Source organism: Nipponia nippon, unplaced genomic scaffold (assembly GCF_047370975.1).
Source record: "Nipponia nippon isolate SJK-2023a ecotype South Korea unplaced genomic scaffold, ASM4737097v1 scaffold_9, whole genome shotgun sequence".
Classification (NCBI taxonomy): Eukaryota; Metazoa; Chordata; class Aves; order Pelecaniformes; family Threskiornithidae; genus Nipponia; species Nipponia nippon.
In genome coordinates this window covers 1,117,253-1,138,922 of record NW_028262413.1, presented here as the reverse complement: position 1 = coordinate 1,138,922, position 21,670 = coordinate 1,117,253, and the positions used below count along the sequence as shown (strand labels likewise).

The 21,670-nt window shown below is 38.4% G+C and overlaps 1 protein-coding gene across 4 annotated transcripts in view; it reads left to right on the top strand.

The window, feature by feature from the left end:
• Positions 1-21,670, top strand: part of ERC2 (ELKS/RAB6-interacting/CAST family member 2) — a 531,140-nt gene that overhangs the window by 199,236 nt on the left and 310,234 nt on the right. For all 4 annotated transcript variants that reach the window (XM_087745272.1, XM_087745274.1, XM_087745271.1 and 1 more), the window contains one exon: positions 12,672-12,809. In XM_087745272.1, coding sequence (XP_087601398.1) covers positions 12,672-12,809 — 138 coding nt within the window. The remainder of the gene's footprint in view (positions 1-12,671; positions 12,810-21,670) is intronic.

Sequence of the window (21,670 nt, the reverse complement as noted above, 5' to 3'; positions counted from 1 at the left end):
ATTTCCAGCATTGATTGACAACTGAAGTTGTTTGAAGAAGTATGAAAAAGGATAAATGGGCAACTGCAGTTAAGATGAGGGGAACTTCCTTGGAGTGAGAAGCCAGATTTTTATCTCAGATATGGCCTTTTTCAATATTTTCGTTTAGAAAAAATTCCTCAGTATTTCAGTTAGGAAAAAAACCAGTTTAAATGCAGATAGGGAAAAAGAAATGGTGACAAGCCTGAAAAAGAGATTTGGAGCGTTAATGCCAGAAGGTTGAAGGGACCGATTATAATACCAGTTTAGAACAGTATTTGCAATGGGGTGTGGTAGTAAAAATTGCCAATATTTTTGTCTGCAGAAATACTGGGTAGCAGAACAAAAGATAACCTCTCTCTACGTGGCCTTTGTATCATCCCACCCGCAAAACCATGCTTGATTTCAGACATCTCCCTGTCAGAACAATGATGTGAATGTGAGTCAGACAATAGGAACAGTCGGAGGCCTGAGAGGGACAGGTATCTGGCTGAAACTAATAGAGCTTAGTTTTTTATTCTAACATTCTGAAGTTATAAATACCACAAAAGAGGAGAAATTATTTTGGAGAGTGTAGAACCTAGCAAATGAGTAGCTTGAAATCAGACTGACGAGGAGATCTGTTGAGTGACTGGATAGCCTTGAAATGGGAAGGGAAATTCAGTTACCCCAGGTTTTCAGCGCTAGGTGTAACACAGGCCACAGCCCTGCAGAGGATCGCAGGGTATCCTAGTGCCTTCCGCTGCCCACAAGCAGCATTTGGAGGAGATTCTCACAGTGACTGAAAACATTGCATTTTCTCTAGGGATGAAGCCAGGCTTCCAGCCTCCCTGCACCACAACCTGCTCAACCTTTTCACTTTGAAATGAAGCACCGTTTGTAAGGTTTCTGCCTCTTATTCCGAATTCTAGATGATGGCTCTTTTCTGTAATTAAAAAGAAATCTTTTTTCTGGATGTCTGTCTGTTTTCCTATCTTAATAGTTTTCCTAAGTATGTAACATCATAACTCAGGATAAATTATGGTAAATCATTCCTTCTGTTATTTTTCTAAACTCTTTTTAGTCTTTTACTGATGGAGATTGTTTCTGTTTTACTGCCTTGTTTTCATTTATGAATGCTTCTCATTAATTTATCAGGGCTATATTGCTCTTTAATAACTACATTGACTTTTATAACATAGTGTCAAGTGAAATAATCTTATTTAAACTGAGGTAATATGCTTTTTAGCTTCTTTCTTGTGATACTTTGGATACAAAAATGTAAATCTGTTTCAGAACAGATCGGTCATCTATTTTAAAGGTTATGTTATTCTTCTATTTTTTTTTTATATATATCCCTTTATATATTTGTGTATTTTAAAATAATGCACACAACATACACATCTGCGTTGGGGCTTTTTTGGTGGGTTTTGGTTTTTTTCCCTTTCTTTTTTTTCTTGTGCTCCTTCCCATTCCTGCTATCCAGCGTATTGATTTCTCTATGTTGATTGCTCTGGCAGACCTCCCGCACCACTGCCTAGCTGGCTCTCGTTCTGCAGCTCTTGAGGTGCCGATTCTTACCCGTATTTCCTCCGTACCTTCCCTTTGCAGTATTCCCTGTTGCCCAACACTTCTCTGTACAACTTGTCTGCTGCCTCTCTCTTCCCACCATCTGTTAACCTTTTTTGAGACCTACTGCAATTTTTTAATCTGGGCAGAGGCCCCCAAGTCTTCCCAATTGATACAGACATTATAGGAATGACAAGATACAAACTAAAAGGTCTGTCGCTGTCCATCTGAAATGATTTGTATTAAAAGTGTAAGTACACCAAAGCAGCTTTTCTCTACGTGTGAGTTTACATTAGAGTACATGTACTTCTCTGGCTTGCATGCTACATAGCGTAACAGTTCTTCATGCGATATCTTCTTGAAAAATCCTTGTGTAGGCTAACATATCCTATTTTATATGCACCTATACCAAATAATACAAAACTGGCCACGAGTAACAAATTGTCAGATGTCTTCAAATACCTGAAACGTAGGATCGAGCAGCAAGGTATGATTTTTCATGGTTAGCTTGGAGAAGTAATACAGGTCATACTTTCAGGTGCCCTCAATGTGCAATTGGGCTAGACTTCAAAAAAAAGTTCAGCCATCACTCACTACCCTGTCACATGTAAAACGTTGTGAGAGGTAGGAATTCATACCCAACCAACCCAGCTTGAAAATCTGGCCCTGAATATATACAGACCGTTGTTATAAGAAGCATTAGCTTGTTAAGAATGAATGTCCACCTCTTCCTGTGTCATAACTGGAATCATGTGCTAGTCCATTTTGTATTATTATATTTACTATCTGGAAAATACCTATTGCATTTTGAATTATATCACAATAAATACCTATAATGGAGCAAAAACTTTTCAGTGGATGTCTGACAAGACTGCGAGTCCTGCGTAGAAGATTCCAAGAGTCAAGCTGTTTTGTTCTGAGAATTTATTGGTCCCTGAAGAGAAGGAGACAGAGACTGAGTATTTCCAGATACACAAGTGGATATTATCAGCCCAGGCTTCTTTTGGCTAGCTTCCTGGTGAAGGTTAATTTTAGCATTAAGTTCCAGCTCTTTCTCAGCTGGAGTCTGGCAACAGAAGCCAAGCTTTCAGCCCAGGAGCTCCTTTCTGTGTGACAGCCTTCTCCCCTCTTGGCGCAGTTTGCCCACTGACCTGCTTTTATAGCCCTGTAACAGTATCAGCGGACTCGAGGGCAGATCCCTTCCCTGAGCAGCCCTAGGGGAGTTTTCTTCTCGCTGTATGAAAACTCGGCACGCGCGCCTTCTTTCCTAATGCGTGTTGATTCCTCTGAATCCTTCCTGCTGCCCATACATTTGAATCCCCCGTTATGGAAGGAACCTAGAATCTCACAGTAAGTAAAACCGGGTGAAATGCTTCCTGCAGTGATTGCACAATAAAACAAACAAACATGCTTGTTTTGGAAGAGGAAGAAGCAAAGATACTTATCACTTTTGATCCCCGGTTTTAGTTGCGTTTACTTCTATTTATTGATGCAATAGGATGCTCTCAGTTTCTACATGTACGTGTACATGCGCTAGTAGGCTGATGTTTCCAATTATAGAATAACAACATTTTTTTTTAGTCGCATGTAATAGCCCTTTATTGCAGCTACTGACCAGAGAATGTGGCTGCATATTCCCAGTCAATGATACACATTTTCTTAGTGATCAACAGTTAATAGGTTCTTTTCCTTCTTACTCCTTTTTTCTGTCCCAAATTAAGGGGCACATATATTTTCTTTTTTCTTTAGGTAAACTTCCAATCCTGCTGGATTTTTCTTAGATACCATAATGATACCTTATGCTTCTGTACTGTTTTCCTTAAGATTTTACTAATACGTAGTTGATAGGCCATACGTTTAACGAACAGAATCGTAAAGAACATATAATGACATGGGAAATACTTCCACATTGTGTGAGTAGATCTCTTGATTCTACCCCTGACTTATTTGCTTTCCTCAGCCTACTTTAGGAGGGTTTAATTACTCTGTAACATCTGTACAGAAGCTTGGTATCAGTGCAAGTTTCATGTCTTCATTACTCACATCCTTTTTGTTCTTTGCATCTCTCCAGCCGTGCTGTGGGGAATCTGTTGAGCGGACTGTCGCATGGATGGACAGACAGAGCGACCGTAGGGGACTAAACTGTTTAGTAGGAAGAATGTCTTCTAGACCTTAAAATACCCCTGTATTCCTAAATCACTTGCTCCTTAGGACAGAGATTTGGTGTAAGCCCACCTGACAAAACACTGGTAGTAAGTTACAGTACAAAAGCAATTATTAGTCCTGTTCAGATGTTTGTTGTGGCAGCTAAGAGGAGCTCAAGGGCTGAAATTTTCTTTGTAGAGCTTTGGTGGAAAGTGAGCTTCAGGTACGGCAAATCTGTGAAGACCTTAATTCTTTTCTGGTTACCGTACCTGTGAAGTATGACGGAATTTTGAGAACAGTTCATTTAGTTATCAACTAATGGGAAAAGGAAATGTAAGAAATGAGTTTCCCTATTATTTTATGGAGTTCTGATAAAGCATTTGCAATCAAGTTCAATATATTACTGCAGTCATACTATACTTCAGACATTGTAAAAATACAAAAATATAAACAAAAATATGAATTCTTCTATTTTCCCTTTCCAGAATACCAGTTAAATATTGGGGCCAATTATTAATATTTCATAGAATCGTAGAATCATTTAGGTTGGAAAAGACCCTTAAGATCATCGAGTCCAACTGTTAACCTAGGTACAAAAATTGTATATGTAATTTTCAGCCTTATTAATTTCTTTAAAATGAAGGAAAAAAGCAAATCAAAACTGAAAGCCACGTCAGAAAATAAGTATCTGAATTCTCATTAATGGCTTTGAAAATATCTCAACTTTGCAGTTTGAGAGGAAAAGATATGAAAGATATTTACGCAGAGCTTGCTACCATTCCTAATAACTCGACCAGCAAGTATGACATCCGCAAGCAGAGGAGTACCCTGTCCTGGTCATTCTGCTCCCTCCTGGAGGCCGTGCTGGGGCTAGTAGGGAATTCAGCGTGAAACAGAAGAATGGGTAGAGTTCTGGTGACAGGCTTGTGAGTTTATTGATGAGAGAGCCACTTCTGGTGATGCCATCTTCTTCTCGTTTTTAGCTTCACGGTTGTCAGAAATTTATGCATCCATTTGGTATTTTTTTCTGGGCAGTCTTTTGTTGAGTGTCTCTCGTGCAGAGACGATGATATCAATTTTTTGCAGTAAAGGCATTTGATGGCACAGTGGTGGAAGTGGCTGAAATATTTCACACTTCAGTTTTCAAAAACACATGCATGCTGACTTTGAAATTATTTTAGTTCTCTGTTTGGGTGGTAGGTTTTAGTTTTGTTCATACAAAGAAAGTTATGTATATCTTGAAGTAGAAGTAAATTTAATCCCAAGAAGGCTTGAATACACCATTTCTCTCTTTTTTCTTAGAAATATTTTTTGACCTGGTTGTAATTAGGTATATAATGTTGGTCCTTCTGATCAAATCAAAACTGCCCTTTACTTTTTCTTTTGTGTTTGATGCTGCTGCCAATGTTTAGTTGCTTCTTCATAGCTCTTATACCTCTCCCTTCCCATCTCCTGTCCTTTTTTTCTTCATTCCTTGAAAATTCTCATCTCCAGATGTCAGCGTCTGTATAAACTCTTGGTTTTGTTTGGTATTTTATTTACGTTTGGTTTCCACTACAGCTTTAGTGTTCAGTAATAAGAGCATTGTTTTTTCATCCAAAGTACTGGTCTTTGTTTGCATATTTGTTATAATTTCCAACTCTCTCTCTTAGAGGCGTGATGTCACCTATGTCTCTCATCTTGCATGTCCACTTTCTCTCTAGTGCTAGTATAGTCGGTATTTTCCTTCCTTATTCAGTCACGTAAGGAGTTAGCCATAGACACTGCACAGCTTATTGCTTTTGAAGAGCGCACGCAGTTGGTAATCCCTGTCTCGCGTCCTGTTGACACTACTGTAATTTTCCACATTCAGCTTCAGAAGTTGTTGCTTGTGAATAAACAAAAACAAGATGCCCTCTGTTTTCTGCGTTATTTCATACCAGGTGCAAACGTATCATATGCATCTCCATTATATCCATTTTTTTCTGTTAACTTTTTATGTGGGTTAATTTGCAGTATGCATTTTAATGCTTTATTTAGTACGTTAGCGACAGTTTTGGCAGGTTAACAAGAAATAGGAGATAAATACGTGAGTGACTAGCTTTCATAAAATCTTAGATAGTCCTGGAATACAGGTGGTAACAAACACGAAGCAAGCACTCTTCTCTCTAGCTCAGAATTTCAGCTGAATTCACAGTGCTTGTTTTTTAAAGAGAATTTGTTCTAGACACTGAGCAAGGCAGAGATCAAGTTCTCATGCAGTCTTTCACGGCTGTCTTTACACAGAGCCTTGCCTAAGGAAATTAGTCAAACTTAGTATGTCATCCCAAGATTTGACATTTGTTCGCTATGAACTGGTACACTTGGCTTACTTATCATGGCAGTGCATATTGCAAGGGGCAGCATAAATCCATGGGGTATAGTTTCCCCAAAGTTCTTGGTTGGCAGTGTTAATACTGGGTAGCGTTTTGTAAGTACAGAGAAAGGTATGTCTTAGGGAAGTTATTGGCTTGTGTTGTTTTATTGGAGCTATTTTATACAGAATTGTTTTAAAATGGCATCATGTACATTAATACAATAAATAACGCGATAACATTACCCAACAAATGTGATGAAAAATAGAGATGAATTGATTTCACTGAGAAAAAATGTTTCGCTTTCATTAGTGAAATGATGTATTGCTTTATATTGCAGTATTTCTGTGAAGACACCAATTAGAATTGGAAGCCTTATTTTGCTTCACCACTGTATAAAGTACCATTCTCCTGGCCCAAAGCGCTCGCTGCTTTCTTAGAGACAAGCTCGCATGTAAAGATTAGCCACTTCAAACAAGGCAACAGGGAAGATGATTCTGTTATATTGGATAAAAGGGCCATGACCAGGTGCTTCTCAATAATGTAAATGGAGTAGGTAAAAAAAAAAAAAAAAGTCTTTGATGGTATAAGAATAATGAACAACCATAAAAGTAAGTTTTCAAACCACAGTGTTAATCTGATCAACTGTGTAAGCTTAACGGGAAGAACTCAATGAGCTTGAAGAAGCAGAAAATGTGTTGTATAGAAATGCTGTAACTTCGGAGGGAAACAATGTAAGCATACTGCAGGAACAATACTCTGTTTACCTTTTTTTCTGGTTTCTTATGATGGTCTTATGTCTTTTTCTGGCGTTGGCGTGGTTTGTTTTTTTTTTTTTTACGCTTGTCAAGTAGAGTACAATTCTGCAGGATTATTTTCTTTCCTGCTTGGATTATGTGAGTGGGGAAGGCAGCAATGGGTAATTACTGGCCCATGCCACTTCTCTATTGCTCTTGTCATCGGGTGAATGTGAGGGCTGATGTCTGAAGCAGCACTTGCCTCATTAGCTCCTTTGGGACAGTCCCTGTGCAGCTGCACTGGCTGCTTCGAACTGCAGTCCTGAAGGAAGCGTGAGGTAAAGACCATTCAGACAGATCAGTCGGCTTGCAAAAACCTTACAGACCATTGACTTGGAGACTGCTTTCCCCTCGGGCAGACGCCGTATCCGTGGTTGGACATGTTGTTTTGCATAACCTAAAGGGTTATGCAAAATTTACGGACAGCTTTGCAAATACCTTTACTGTCTCTGATTTAGTAATCCACTATCATACTGCCAGGGTGGGACTGAGCTGGTCATATGCTTTGGGCCATCTAAAAGCTCTGATGTTTAAGGAAGTCTTGTGGGGCAAAATAATGAAAGAATCTAAAGCTAAAAGAGATTATTGAACCATGGGGTGTGTTGTAATCGGAAGTAAGTACAATGCTGCTGTATTACTCCAGTTTGGCAAATATAACTTTGGAAAGTAGTACCAGGAAGGCACTCTGGAAATACGTTACATTGAGAACATATTGTGCAATAGGCAACTATGGGTAAAAAGCTTTATTCTGTTGAGAAATAACCAAGCGTTTTCGTAGCTATTGGAACTGCTTATGAAATCCAAGAGTATTTTATCACATCACGAGAAGATTAGCGAGCTTTTTTCCAATTACCTTGGTAAAGCCAAAGATCAGTGCAAATCTTACACTTTAATAAATATATTTAGTTGCAAACAGCAAAACCCCGTTTTACAATATTTTAAAGAGTTTTATAGTTAATTTTTCAGTATAACATTCATTTTAATTTTTAGAATCTAAATGTATATGTATTTTGACTTTTGGAAAAAATATCCCTGATTAATGCTTGTCTGTCTACCTACCTGAAAGGAAGAAAAGCAAAATGAAAGGTAGCGGTACCGAATGGTGAAGCACTTTGGGGCTAGTCTCTTTCAAAACAAAAGGCAACTCTGCAATGTCAAACAGTTGAAGCAGAAGTTGCCCTTCGATGAACTCATTTCAGTAACCGAAATCCTGCTTAAACTGAAAAATGTATTTAGGTTGTATCATGAATGCTAGTGGAGAGCTACGGAGCCATAGCTTCCCCCTCTTGCCCCACAGGCTGAAATCTCAAATAGCTGCTGTCAAACCTGTTAATGTAGTTTTTGAAATACTTTGACTTGATATTTAATAACTGTACATCATTCATTAAAAATTTCTGGCTAAAAATCGGTAGTGCTTTCCAAAAACTATACCGCTGTATATTGAGCTTTCAGGTGGTAATATTTTTACAGTTATGGTAGGGAAAAATTATTCCAGTTTTTTCTTTCTAACTGGTCATTCAGACTAAGGATGGGTATTTCATTACAAATTATGCTTGCACACACACACACACATAAACGAAGGGAGCTGTTAGGACATCTGCAGATATAGCTGTTCTACTGAGTCACTACCAAAGCTGGTTTCATGTTTTGGGATCTACTGAGATGTGTCTGAAAAGGACCATATGAGACAGAATATTTATCATGAGTCTTACTAATAAAAATAAATAGTGTGTAAGTAGACATTTAGAGTATTTCATTTGAACTATCCCTAACTAATTTTTCTGTTTCGATTAATAGTTACAGTTTTTTGTCTTTTGTTATGTGTATCTATGAGGCGGCAGCTAAAGTCTGAGAATAAGCACTAAGGTTTAAAGTAGTCATAGTTAATGCTCATGTTGGATGAATACTGTTGTTTATTAAATGTCTTTTTCTCGAAATTCCATTAAGTGTTTAAAGTAGAATGTTACAGTACTTGGGAAATTGTTCAGTAGAATTGGTTTTCTTAAAGTATTAATTTTTTTTTTTTTTGAAAGAATGAAAATGATAAATACAAAAGTTGTTTCCTCACCTGTGTTTCAACTTTGAATTAAACTCATTTTATATTATTGATCCACTTCACTGGAACAAATACGACCTGTGTTTTAATATGAAACAAATCTCAGAGTTCTGCCTAGAGAAATTTAGAATAGAGCAAAATGAATTTTAGGATTAAAAAAGCCAGTGCTGCAAAATACTTGTTGTCTGAGTTATTCAAAACTCAAATACAGAGCAGAGAGGAAAATATACGGAGCTAAGTTTAGGTATATGGCTTTATGGTTTCACTAGCGAGGCCTAGGAAGTCTCTGATAAATTCTCTCTTCCACCATCTTAGACTCTCTTAATACTTTAATGCGTATCTCTAAAGGCAAATTGTTATAGCATGGAACATTTTCTTTGATTATCTAATTTTCTTGCAAATTCCAGAGTACAGTACCTTAATTTTGATAATGAAAGTAATTTTCTTTTGAGAACGTGGGTTACTGTAGGATTTTAAAGTCTGTCTGTGGGCGAGATTTAATGTAATCCCTTGAGTATTTAAGAAGCATTCCTGAGACCGTCGCCAAAAAGTGGCAAGATTAGCACTTGCAGTTTATTGACAGCATGCCTCATAGGAAAGACATTTATCTGTAAGGCTATTGTTTTCTAAAAAGGAATGAAGTCTGTCTTAAGCCCCGGGAACATACATGCTTTCTGAAATAGGGAAAGAACGGAACAGGTTGTTCTCATGCAGCTCGTGGCACAGGGACATAGCAGCTTACAGAGGTAAGAATGAAATGTTGACAAAACTACACCGTAAGTAATTTCCTACCAGATAAAAATATAAGTGCTTGAGGATTAAGAAAGTCTTAACAGTCCTTGTCATAAATGGAATTCGGGCATGCTCAAAAGTCAGTCATTATTCAGCAATAAAATTGTATCCTTATATATACGCCCGTACCCAAATGTATGTTGGGTAATGACAGAGGTTACCAGAGGGTTTGTTGTTCGCTGGGTTTAACAAACTGAGAAGGAACTAAATCATATCTTGTGTTCCGAGATTTTAGCCTGTGAGACTGCTCAATCTCTTTGCCTCCTGTAATATTTTTGGGAGAACTCTGTGACTGACTGCTCATAAAATCTTGTCTGCATTAGCAGATCTTTGCTAATCCCGTGCCCATCCCAACCAGCAAACACACACTCTGCAGTACTGATTCTCCTTTCACATACCCCAGTGTGGTCCTGTTCCCATCAAAGTATTTCCTTCAGATTTATATAGCACAAATAGAAGAATAATCAGATCCTTTCCTCTTATTTTATCTGTGGACTGCGCATTGAATGACTTATTTTAGAGTAGTTGTGATTCAATGGGGATGTTTTTAATTTGCTGCCTGTTCTTTTTACCTCTGAGAAAAGAATTTTGTAAATGCTGAATAATTTTAGAACATGTTTTCTTGGTTAAGGGTTGGATCATATTTTAAATTAGTTTTAAAAGGAAGGAAATCGTGTAAATGCTGTGGAATTCAGATAAGCACTGTGCATAGGAAATAAGTACTTTAATTTAGGGTGCCTAGAATCGGTAGGTCAAGCTGATGATAATAAAGGACCAGATCTTAACTTTGTTTCAAAGAACACGCAAGCGATGTTCTCTCTCCCGCTTTATTTCCTTTTTGCTTGAGACTTTATTTTGGTGGAGCTGAAACGTGCAATTGCGTACGTATTCCACAGGGTGTCATGAGGTAGTTGTTGGAATCGTTAGTACTTGGATGAAGTAAAGACAGAAACGTAGTGTGCAGTCCTCTGAATGCCCATTAATGTAATTTTAGATGTGACTAATACGCATGCCATAAAGTAAAAAGTTCTTAACTCATTAACACATGTATCTTATTTCTGTATCTGTATAAAATACACACACCAAGAAAAATATTACGCGAGGTCGTTTACAAGAGTGAGCTATTCTATGTCAGGTCTTCCCAAAAACCCTTCCTATAGTTACCTTAGTATTTTATACTTTACAGAGCAAGTGGAATCTTTGGCCCGTAGCAGGAGTCTGACGTACCAAACTACGTATATAGAAAAGAAGAAAGTTACAATACTTGTATTTGCCATACTGTTATAAAGAACTTCTAATTGGAATGTGCTCCTCCAAATTTACTTTCCAATTGTATTTTACTTTAATTTCCATTGAAGTTCTTTTAAAATTTAAATTTATTTGAACAAACTGTATACAGCGCGCACAGCTGGACTGTGGGTTTTATGATTTGTTAATTACAGATATATATGATGTCAAAACTTAACTTCAGGTTTTTTTTCCTGCACACGTATAATGGAGTAAGAGGAGAATTTTTACCAAAGTATGGCCCAAATCAAAGTGTGCAAGGTACATTTTTGCGTACGGAGACCAAATTTTTATTGACATAACTGTTGACTTCTGCGGAGCTGCACATGCATTGAATTCAGCTTCAGGTTTGTAAAAGAATCTTTAAATACAGTTTAACAGTAATTATGGAGGATCCTGCTTCTGTTAAAATCTGAATTGCTCTAAATGGAAGTGACATTGGCCATGAGAAAAATTACATTACTTTATGAAATGAAGAGCAAAACTTCATTCATTTTAGTAGCAACAGAATGTGATCCGAAGTGTAGAATCCCTGATGATGAGAATTTGAAGCTCTGTTGACAGTAATAATTTGTCTCATTTTCACAGCATATTTAAGACCAGTTTTGAACAAATGATACCTTATGGATTTAGGCATATTTCCTTGTATTACATAAAGTGGCATACTAAAATAATAAGACTAGTTAACTTTCTGGTTACTGTGTATTTGTGCTCAGTATTATGGAACAAATGCTGGTTTTATGCCAGTGGCATACCAGTGAGTGGCACTGAGAGCACAGGACGCAGGGAGGTCGATTCTTCTGGCAGGCAATCAGTAAGGTTTACAGGAATGACATACCATGCGTCCTCTCTGCGTTAGGCCCAGGAGGTCGCGGTGCCTTACAGCCACAGGAGGAGACCGCTGTGACAATCGGAAGCTGGGTGCTTTTATTCAGGTTTGCTTCCAAAATCCACGTGGTCCTGTGGCCAGTTGTTTGCGCAAAACCTTTCTGACTTAACCGCTATAAATCATGGCCTGTTTAACAAACCAGTGTGTTTATAGGTGCCTTAGCAGTATGTTTAAATGCTTGCTAGAGGAAGAAATAGACCTGTTTAAAGCAGCGTTCATGTCCAAAATAGCGTGACATACCCTAAATCTTCATGGAGATGAAGAAAGTGCACGGAAATGGTGGCCTTTGGGCTTTCGGGTTGTTTGGGTTTTTTTGTTTCTGGGTCTGGCTTTTTGAAATATAACCATCCTGATCTCTGTCCAGGTGAGTTTCCTTTACAGCAGGGCATCGTGGCAGGAGAGGTTTTTAGACAGGTAGGTTCTCATCTTTCTTATTCCTCGCTCGCTGAACTCGCTTTGCCTCTCCCTTTCTTTGTCCTTCTTATTGCAACTAGGATAATGTAAAGGGGTGATTCCGCGCATACTTTGAATTACTGAGATAATGCAGTACCTTAAACTGAAGTGATTAATATCAGAAAATATTTAAATAATAAAATACTTGACTGCGCTGAGATTTTCCCTATAACAAAATGGAAAGGACAGAAGTTAAACACTGTTGGTATTATACCGTGTAAAAACTTGGCAGTATACTGAGGCATGTGTATCATATGTGCGATATGTATACATTCAACTGATCCTAGCACCCAAGTCCCTGTTTGAGTGTTAAGACAAGGTTGACGAATATTATGATCTCTTTTTATTTTCAGATTGAAAATCTACAGGAACAACTTAGGGACAAGGACAAACAACTAACTAATCTAAAAGACAGAGTGAAGTCATTGCAGACGGATTCTAGTAACACAGACACAGCGCTAGCAACCTTAGAAGAAGCTCTATCAGAAAAGGTAATGTCTTCTCGTGGAACAGCACTATGTGCTGCTCCTGTGGGTGAAGCGTGTCCCAAAAGTGTCTTTTTAAGTTGGGCTGGCGCCTGTAACAAAGCCCGTGGGCCTTGTCAGGAAAGCAGGTGGCTCTGTTGTGGCAGGAGGAGCGAGGTGTGATTCCCAGCGGATGGCCTGAAACAGGACTCCGAGGTGAAGGAGGATGTCCTTTTAGATGGGGGTGGAGTAACTGGCCCAGTACATGGCAAGATTTTCCCTTAGTCAGTGGGATGAGTGGTTGTTCCCTGAAGGAACTGAAAGTCCTGGACACCTGACTTAAAGAAGGTAGAGTTTGGGGTATTTTTATGGCTTTGTGATCTTGATTATCCTGTTCTTTTATCTGTTAAGCAGAGCCTAACTGACGAGCCAACAGCAAGTGACTGTACCAACTGTTACCTTGGCTTGCTCTTAGCACTATTGGTTTCCTACGCTTAATTTATAAGAGAAACTGTATCTCATAAAAAAAATGGAGAATTGCTTTTTTTTTTCCTTTAAAAACTATATGCCTTTAATTTGAAAATACCTAGCAGAAGGGATAAATCTGGACTGTTTAAATTAGCGGCAACATTCCTACCAGTTTCAGTGAGGTCAGGGTTTTTCTTCCAGTTAACTTTGAATACGAGATAATCCAAGTGAATTTATACGCCAAAAAAAGGTTGGACCAGCTGATCCTCGAGGTCCCTTCCGACCTGGTATTCTGTGATTCCATGAAAAAAAATCAGTACAAGTCTCCACTTCTCACAGCTCACAGATCTTAAAGTGTATAATTTAAACGTGCACAGCTGAGTGCAACTACTTACACTCCTATGTGCCATTCTGCGGCGTGTAATCCAAGGAAGGTATTTGTGATTGTATAGGACTTGAAAATGCCACTGAGGTGTTGGCACTGACACCTAAAGCGCTAATGTTGGGGTTTTGATTTCTGTGTGTGTTTAATCACCTTACTAACATTTGCTTGGTCAACAACAGTGAAAAAAGTTGTCATTACTATTGCTCCTGTGGCTTCATATGGATAAGCTTACAGCGTTTATGCAGTACACGCATAGAAAGTACACACATTTTGTACACAAGTACACACAAGAAAGTACACGCATTTTGTTAATCTTTCAGCGCTGATCTGGACACAGTGCTCACCGACCTCACAGTTTATTATTAAAAAATGACACGAAGTACTTTTTAATCTGTTTTTCCTCCTTGTAAACTGTCTTTTCTGGGTTAGTCTACGTTGCCACTTTCCCAGAACGCCCACAGAGGCAGCCGAGAGTTTAGGGCAGTCCTGGAACCACGCGCTGCGGCTGTCAGTGTGGGAAGCAGCGCGAGTGCCCCGCTGCAAGCCTGCCAGTTCTCCTGTGCGGCTGCGCCCGACGCGCGCTGTCAGAAGCCAAAGGAATCCCGTGTCCCTTTTGCTGCCTCAGCGGTATTCGCAGCACTTCAGAGAAGGTGCGCTTACGCACTACTCCTTAGCTGGGCTCATTTTCTAACTTGCAGTATGTCTTCAATTGTGATGTATTTCTCTGTTGAAAATATTAATGACAGTTTACCAGGGTTCATAGGAGCAGCAGCAAGTGTGGAGGCATTGAATGGAACACATGGAGTCGTCTTCTCGCTACCAGAAATAGAAAAGGTTACGAAGTAACTGGGTTAAAACCTAATGAGTGGCAATTAATGAGTGGCAATTAGTTGTTTTCAAGTCATTTTGTACCCGTTCCATTCTAAAATCTGTTGAAATAAATGTAAACTAATAAATAAATGTAACAGTTTTTATAATTTTGAAGAAGTTTTGTATGTATACGAAATTAAAATATGCTATTAATCTCAGGCATACAAATTGTAAAATTTTACTGAACTCAGGATGCATTATTTTTGAGTATCGTAGCGAGGATTTGTCCCAGAGTTCGTTGAAAAATTGTGCCGTAGAATTTCTTCGTGTATGTGATAACTTGAAATTTGGCAACACTGGAGACCCTGAGGGTGTGGAAATTTTGTGTCAAGCTTGATTTGATTGCTGTAATACAGGTTCAAAGTCCAATAAATGATGCTAGGTTTAATGTTTTGGAAGAGTTAGATAAACCGATCCTTCTCTGAAATGTATTTTTGCAGTTCACGTCTCCTTCGTTTGGAACTGCATGAATATACACGAACAGACGTTTTTAAAAGAATCAGTGTGATTAGCGTTTTTTCCAAGTGGGATTGATTAGAACTCAGACGGGTCCCTAAGGCTGCGTTCAGTACACAGCAGCCACTTTGCTTACATACAGCCGGCTGAGAATGGCACCGCTCCTGCAGCGCTCGCGGGCTGCTCCGAGACAGATCCAGGGAGTGCCACGGGGCGTCTTCTCTGCCAGAGCGCTCCGTCCCTCGGCAGCGGCTGAAGGCAGCGGTCTCTCGGCAGGCGGTGCTTCTGGGGCCTGGCACGAAGCGGAGGCGTGCTGTGGCGCCCGGGGACCGTCTCCTCGCTTACGGGGAGATGGCCCCATAGTGAGGTGGCAGTATGGAAGGGGAAGAGCTCTTAAGTGATATGTTTATTGTTCTATATTGCTTCAGAAATACTATGTTAACCTAAGGAGAGGGTACACAGAACTATTAAATAGCCTTTTTCTACAAATGAGCTTTATAACTGAGAGTGTCAATTATTTTATGACATGCCCAAATCGTTATGCAAATTAGTGTCTGTGTTAGAATAGGAACATATGGCTTGAATTGTAACAAAAAATTATTTGTTCGAATTTGTGTTATTTTCCTATGACTATTTTTCTGTATTTTGAGACTAAATTATTAATTAAATCATTAATATTTGTCCCGTTTCTGAACAGATACATAACAGTATAGCTCCCACACAGTTACTGGATGATTTACAGTGGCTGGCAGTCTAGGTAGCAATGTTGATGATAAACTTCAAAATCTAGAAATAGAGAGTATCAGTTCCAAAAGACTTAAAGTATTGCCCTGCCCTTTAAGTTCATTGGCTAAATGTGCTTGTGAGAGAATCATGTTATAAAAATTCAACTTCGTGATGCCTCTGATGGAGATTTTTTTTTTTTTTTTTTTTTTTTTTAACGCATGATCAGCAACTGTGTGCTACTGAGAAATCTTTTACGGTTGGGGAATGATTAGTATATTAGATTAAAAAAAGGAGAAAAGCAACACTGCAGAGCAGAATTAACATGAGCTTTTGAGAAACAGGGTGCTTGGTCTTGAAGCATTAGACACAACGAGGAGGCAGTTTCCAAGGCAGAAGCATCTCTCTGTATGATTTTGAGGGTTTACTGTACAGAGCGATCATGCACAGCTTCCTTCCCACAGCAAGTTTCTTGAAGGCCATGCTTTCAAGGGCAGGTTTCTCAGTCTTACGTGTAGTCTCTGGGAGGTCCTTACACATTGAAGAAGCCAGTAGGCATCCAGAAGTTCCAAATGAACCTTTATGTCTAGCTTTCCTGTGTCTTCTGGCGGCTAAATGCCTTGATGGTTTGTTTACATGTCTTACTCCTATTTGCGTCCAGCTTTCCAGTTCATCCTAGCTGCTCTCCGTCAGTGACCTCCCTTATCCCTGTTCCTGCCTGCAGCAGCATTCTTAAGACCTACAGACTTTTTCAATAGTTACTAACTTTTTCCGCTGCGAACGCTGGTAGAAATATGGAATAGATTTTTGTCGAAATGGGACAAAACAAGAACCCTTAGTGATAGTTTCTTATTAACAAGTGCATCAATATAAATACTTTTATCAATTTCAACTTGTAGTGCTGTCAAGAAAGGATGCTGCTTTCATTCAAGCATACCTGATTTCCACGGAAATGTATGGGGTTTCTGTGGGGTTTTTTGTGTGTGTGTTTTGTTTGGTTTGTTTTGTTTTTCCTAGAAACTATATCAGGCCTAGTTTGCAGCTCTGTTGTCTGTTTTATACTCTGAGATTAGGCACAATTTTTGGCTTTACCTTAGTTCTTTGTCAGTTCGATTTTAAATAAAAAATAATGAAGGAAATACTTCAAGGGCATCACGGGAAGCCCTTTTAAAATAGAAATTAAGTTTATTTATACCAGTTTAGTTAACCACAGTTCACTAAAATTGAATGTAATTGCTTTTCTTAGTTTCTATGGGAAGGAAAAAAATATTAAAACATGATCATATGATGTGAATGAATTATGAAACTGTTTTTAAAGTCCAAAACTCAAACGTTTGAGCATTTATGTTTTTCCTGCATTGTTCTTGAAAACCCTCAGATGAGATTTTGGCTCTGAATTAGAAAATATGGCTCCTCATTCTTCACGAAAGTAGATTTTTCTAAGTATCTGTCTCTGATTTTTTTTCTTTCATATTTAGCGAGTAGGCAGCTTGGCAACACTAAATAAGAAATTACTGTAGGCATCATAAAAGAGCATCAAAATTTCCTGAAATGGACTCCTTTTAATCTTTGTATTTTCCCAGCAATATTGGTGATATAATTTGTTCTCGTCAGGCATCAGAAGTGCATCGGCACAACTTTAGTCACTTCTTGAGTGCATTTCAGAACTAAACTGAAAAAGGTATTAATTCAGTTCCTTACCCCTAAGTTTGGAGCTTCTCCTAAGCACTGAAAATTCTTAACAACCATAAAGGTTACATTGCAATAAACAAAAAATAACTTTACTCCTATTAAAAAAAAAAAAAAAAAAGCTTGAAAACCAGAATATGCAAAACTGCTATCAGCTTCCTTGATGTTTTAACAAGAAACTTTTCAGAGAGTATCTCAGCTCTTGGGCTGGTCCAAAGCAGCTCAAGAGGTTGCTTTCATGAAGCTGATATTTATAAAGTTGGTCCTACTGTAGCAGCATACAGCAGATAAGCCATTGAGTACAGCTGATAATAGAGCTATATGCTGTGGCAATTCAGTTCCTGCTGCTGTGATAAAGTGCAAATAGATTAGACCTGTGAGGTCCCAGATTAGTGCCTAAGGAAAGCTTGCCAATGCAAATAAGCCTGAAACAAGAACACATTGTTGGCATTTCTGCAAGTTAGCTGTTAATCAAGTAAAACATGGTGTATTAGGGCCTTTTAACACATTTTTGACATTTAGCCTTATGCAGCTGACAGATAAATTAGTCGTCTTTTGTGGCTGACTGAGAAAAAATTTATACTGTTCGTTAATAAGATGAAATAGTGTTATGTTTAATTTGTTACAGAAGAAAAAAAAATCATTTAGGTAAATAAATCTTCAAGAAGGCATTGGTATAAAACTAAGCCTGAGTGGTGGATTCTGAATGGTTATTAAACTATTCCATTTAGTGGAGGCTGGCATTTTAACATTAATGTTCAAGGAATTAAGAATTTGTATTAGTTGTGACTAGGAATAAACTTGAAATTAGTTAGTATCCCGTATCTCTTTCTTGCACGATCTATATTGCAAAAGCCAGCTAATGTACTAGGTTTTTTTAAAAAAATTTACTCTTTGCTGGTTTGTCGTTAGTGTTGCTGGTGAAGGACCCTCCTTCTGTATGAACACGTTCCTACCCGAAATCCTGGCAGGTGTGGGCGGTGTGTACATCCGCAGTGCCAGGGCTCTCACTGCCTGGACACCTGATACGGCCTTGGAAACGGACTGAATTCCACATAGCCCGCTACTTCTAGTTTTGGCCCTATCTTTTGTACTGTATGCTAAGTGGAACGTAGTATGTCATCGATGTGTATTTATTTCCGAAAAAGTAGGGATGTGAATTTTCTATGAGTAGTCAGCACTGCCGTGCAGACTCTCACAGCCCTGCTAATTTGGTACGATGCCCGTTCAGTTAGCTAGCTTGTGAAAGGAGTCCCTGAGGTCAGGAGAGGGCTAGGTGTGACGTGAAAGCAGCACCATGAACTTCCAGCCCTTTGAAAAGGTTTTCCTTAGGAACCGAGTAGCAAATAATAACTATACCGATGTTCTTATTACAAGATGATTCAGTATAATGCTGATTATTTTCCAATATCCAAAAGACTCAAAATACATGTATTTACAAACTTAAATAGAACTATTTATTTGGTAAAGATCTTTATCTAATTGTTTAAAACCTTTTAATAATATTTAACATTAATTTCACTAATACATCCAGTTACATTATAAAATACTCAGTGATGCATTTTTTAACATTTTGGCTATTGGTGAAACAAATTACTACACCTGGAAGCCAATATTGTATAACTGGAAGAAAAAAAATAATTTAGCAGAGGAACAGAAGTGTTTAAAAGGGCTCTGTAAGGAATGCATTTGAAACATAGCACGCGTTTTTCACTTAGGCCTAGGTTCACACCCAACAAGAGACTAGTCATATAGCAAGCATCTGTGAAGATCGATACCCCACATCTGCTTTTGATACTTCATCTTAACAGCTCATGTTACATAATAAAATATGTTGCATCATAGCTTAAGTTTGCTATATAAACATAATGCAAAAGGAAGTTAATTTTTAAATATTTAAAATCAAAATAAAGAAATATAAAAATTAAGATTTAAATTAAAATTCTAATATGCTTAATTGCACTTACACTGGGGTCTACAATTAGCTCTCCAATAAGTAACCACAAACATTAAGAGACATTGCAAATAAATAACGAGAAGCTGAATTTTTCTATTCCTTGAACTGGCATTTAAATATTTTCAGGGAACTGCATAACCCATTAAAGTCAAATTGATTTAAGCGTAGCCAAGTTTTGAATCAGTAATTTAAAATAATGAAATATTTATTCAGTTTGTACAGAAACTGATTATCAGTTTAAACTTCATACATGCAGATAATATGGCATTTAAATGATAGGACGGTGAATAAATGGGACATCTCAGCAGATGCTTAGTGAAAGGCAGGTATATAGAAGCTGAAAATACAAGGGGACACTTATGGAAAACTTCCTGGTCTTCTGAAAACCCTGTGTGTGTTCCATTTTGTAGAAACTAGCTCCTTTGCTATGCGGTGTGAAAGGAGGAACGCGAACAAGCGGAGGCGATGGACGGTTGTCAGCAGAGTTGCTGATGTGGTCAGTGTTACAAAGGGATCAGTTGTGAAAATGGGGGGAGAGAGACTGAGCAAAAGAGAAACAACTGGTGTTTGAGGTACAGAATCTAGAAAATGTCTCTGCCTGTTCCGCAGAACCAATGAGACCGGGAAAGACCTCTGGAGATTGTCTAGTCCAACCCAGCTGCTCAAAGCAGGGTCAGCTAGAGGAGTTTGCTCAGGATCTTGTCCAGCTGCGTTCTGAATATCTCCAGGGTTGGAGACTGCTGGGATGAAAATCACAGCTTTGAGGTTAGGCTCTTTTTTAGGCGCGTAAGTGTTGACAGTTGGCTTTTTGCAGAGTATGCCTTGAGCTTTAAAAAGCACAGAAGCAATCTTCAGAAGATCCTCTAGGGCTTGGAGGAACATCATACCTAGTGTACGGAGGAAATAAATGATAACCAGGGCTGTCCAAACAATGTACACTTTTTAAAAGTGCTGTTACTACTTAAGCTAACTTTGATAATGAATTAACTTTTTTCTTTCATTATAACGACTAAGTTCATTACAAATCAGAATGGGATGTACAGCTGCTGAAACGCTGCTTGCATTGTAATGTTTGTTGAGATATAATAACCATAGCTAAGAGCATATTGATATGGGCAAAGGTAAACTTTGGTGTGTGGGGGTGTGTATATACGTGCGTATGTGCGCGTGCATGTGTGTGCGTATACAGGTTTCTCTATATCTCCAGCGTGTGTGTTTGTATATATACATGGCAGTATAAGGGATCATGGACAGAGGGAATTAGCATGAGATTTTTCTCTCTTTCTAATAATATTAGGCTTCCATCAGTCCTGTCCAGTTCTATGAAATAGTATTTTAAGCATTGATCCCACTCGTAAACTACTTCTTGGAGATTTCGGGCGTAAGTACAAAAGGACTTGAATAGGATCCGCGAGTACGCTGATGGTTCCACCTCAGCCGCGCCGCTGGTAGTGTAGAACTTCATCAGGCAGGAGGTAGTTTTGTCCCATGTAGGTTTAACTTTCCTAAATGCTGTTGCTTCCACTGGCCCGACTGCCACTTCCAAAAATGATACTAGTAGTTCCCCAATACTCTGCTTAAATTGGCCTATTCCCAATTCAAATGCAATTCTAGTGGTTGTTTTATTTTACCCTAAGTATTTCTCTCTGATTAATATTTGCATCCTTCAATTATCGGTAAATGTGGTTTTTGAAGGATGTGACCAAAGCTTAACAAAACCATACTACTGCATCTGCTGTTCACATTTCACCCTTTGAAGTCATCACCCAGTCGTTGACCGGTGATTTTCAACAATCCTTCCAATAGTAACTGGCAGTCAGCAAGACATTTAAAAACGTGGTTGAGTTTAAATGTGTGTACGGGTTACTGTTAATTAGGTGGAGAAAAATCCTCCTTTGGATATCAGAAGTTGAAGCAGGGTACTTCTTCTGTGTCTTGGACAACTTTTTTTTTTTTGTCCTCTCAAAATATAATACGTGTAAACTGTAAGTTACTGAGAGTTAGCAAGCGAGTGATTTCTAATTCGATTCAGAACCTTGAAAACTTCTTGCAACCACTGCAGAGGCTGCTAGCATTCAAAAACCAAACAAATTCCAGCTGAGTAAACCAGTCATGGCCTCTCTGTTTTGAACTTTTATTCAAGACTTCAATCACTTATGAATACAGGAAATACATTACTGAGATGAATAACTTTCCATATCTATCACAAGACTAAACATATTCATATCAGTATAGATATTTAATGAAGTTTCTGTACTATATTACTCTTACCAAGTATTTAAAAACCTTGATCTGATGCTTTTGTAATCAGGGAAAATCTTGCACTGACTTTAATATCAT